General features: G+C 67.9%; 1 protein-coding gene across 1 annotated transcript in view; it reads left to right on the forward strand.

Moving 5' to 3' along the window:
• The first annotated feature begins 10 nt into the window (after positions 1-10).
• Positions 11-906, forward strand: part of SLC16A3 (solute carrier family 16 (monocarboxylate transporter), member 3) — a 3,593-nt gene continuing 2,697 nt past the window's right edge. Inside the window, exons 1-2 of the mRNA XM_015559896.1 lie at positions 11-53; positions 215-462. Coding sequence (XP_015415382.1) covers positions 240-462 — 223 coding nt within the window. The 5' untranslated portion in view covers positions 11-53; positions 215-239. The remainder of the gene's footprint in view (positions 54-214; positions 463-906) is intronic.

Raw genomic sequence — 906 nt, forward strand, 5'->3', positions numbered from 1 at the left:
GGCTGAGTGGGAGCCGCTGGAGGAGCGTGGGCCCAGCACCAGTGGGGGCACAGGTGGGGCTATCAGGGAGCGGCCAGAGCTGGGCTCCGGCTGGGGGCTGGGCTGGGCTGAGGAGGGGCATGGCCTGGCATAGCCCTCGGTGTGTCCTATGCCCGTCCTCACTACTGGGTGGTGGCGGGGTGGCCACCTGACAGCCTGGCTTTCTCTTTCTCAGGGACGCGGAACCCGCCCTCCTGGCCATGGGAGGGGCCGTGGTGGACGAGGGCCCCACAGGTGTCAGGGCCCCTGACGGGGGCTGGGGCTGGGCCGTCCTCCTGGGCTGCTTCATCATCACAGGCTTCTCCTACGCCTTCCCCAAGGCGGTCAGCGTCTTCTTCAAGGAGCTCATGCTTGAGTTTGGTATCGGCTACAGCGACACAGCCTGGATCTCCTCCATCCTGCTGGCCATGCTGTATGGCACAGGTGAGGGTCAGGGGCAGGTGAGGGGCCAGGAGTAGGTGAGCAGCCAGGGCAGGTGAGGGCCTGGGACAGGTGAGGGCCTGGGCAAGTGAGGGGCCTGGGACAGGTGAGAGGCCAGGAGTAGGTGAGGGTCAGGGGCAGGTGAGGGCCTGGGACAGGTGAGGGGCCAGGAGTAGGTGAGGGGCAGGGGCAGGTGAGGAGCCCATCTGGCCGGATGGGCCTGTTTGTCTGGGAGCCGCTGGCCCAGCCTCCCCTGCTGGGCTGTGTGGTCCCAGCGCACAAGGTCGGGCTCCTCTTCACGGACGGTGGGTTCTCAGTGCCTGGGGACCACCAGCAGGAGACACTCACCGGGGAAGCCCTTCACGTGAACTGTGGTCTCTTAGGCTGGGCGGGGAGCTGGGCCAGGCGTGGGGAGGGTGGGCTGCCACTCACGCTGTCCCCCCCAGG

The sequence above is a fragment of the Myotis davidii genome, unplaced genomic scaffold (genome assembly GCF_000327345.1).
Source record: "Myotis davidii unplaced genomic scaffold, ASM32734v1 scaffold211, whole genome shotgun sequence".
NCBI classification, from domain to species: Eukaryota; Metazoa; Chordata; class Mammalia; order Chiroptera; family Vespertilionidae; genus Myotis; species Myotis davidii.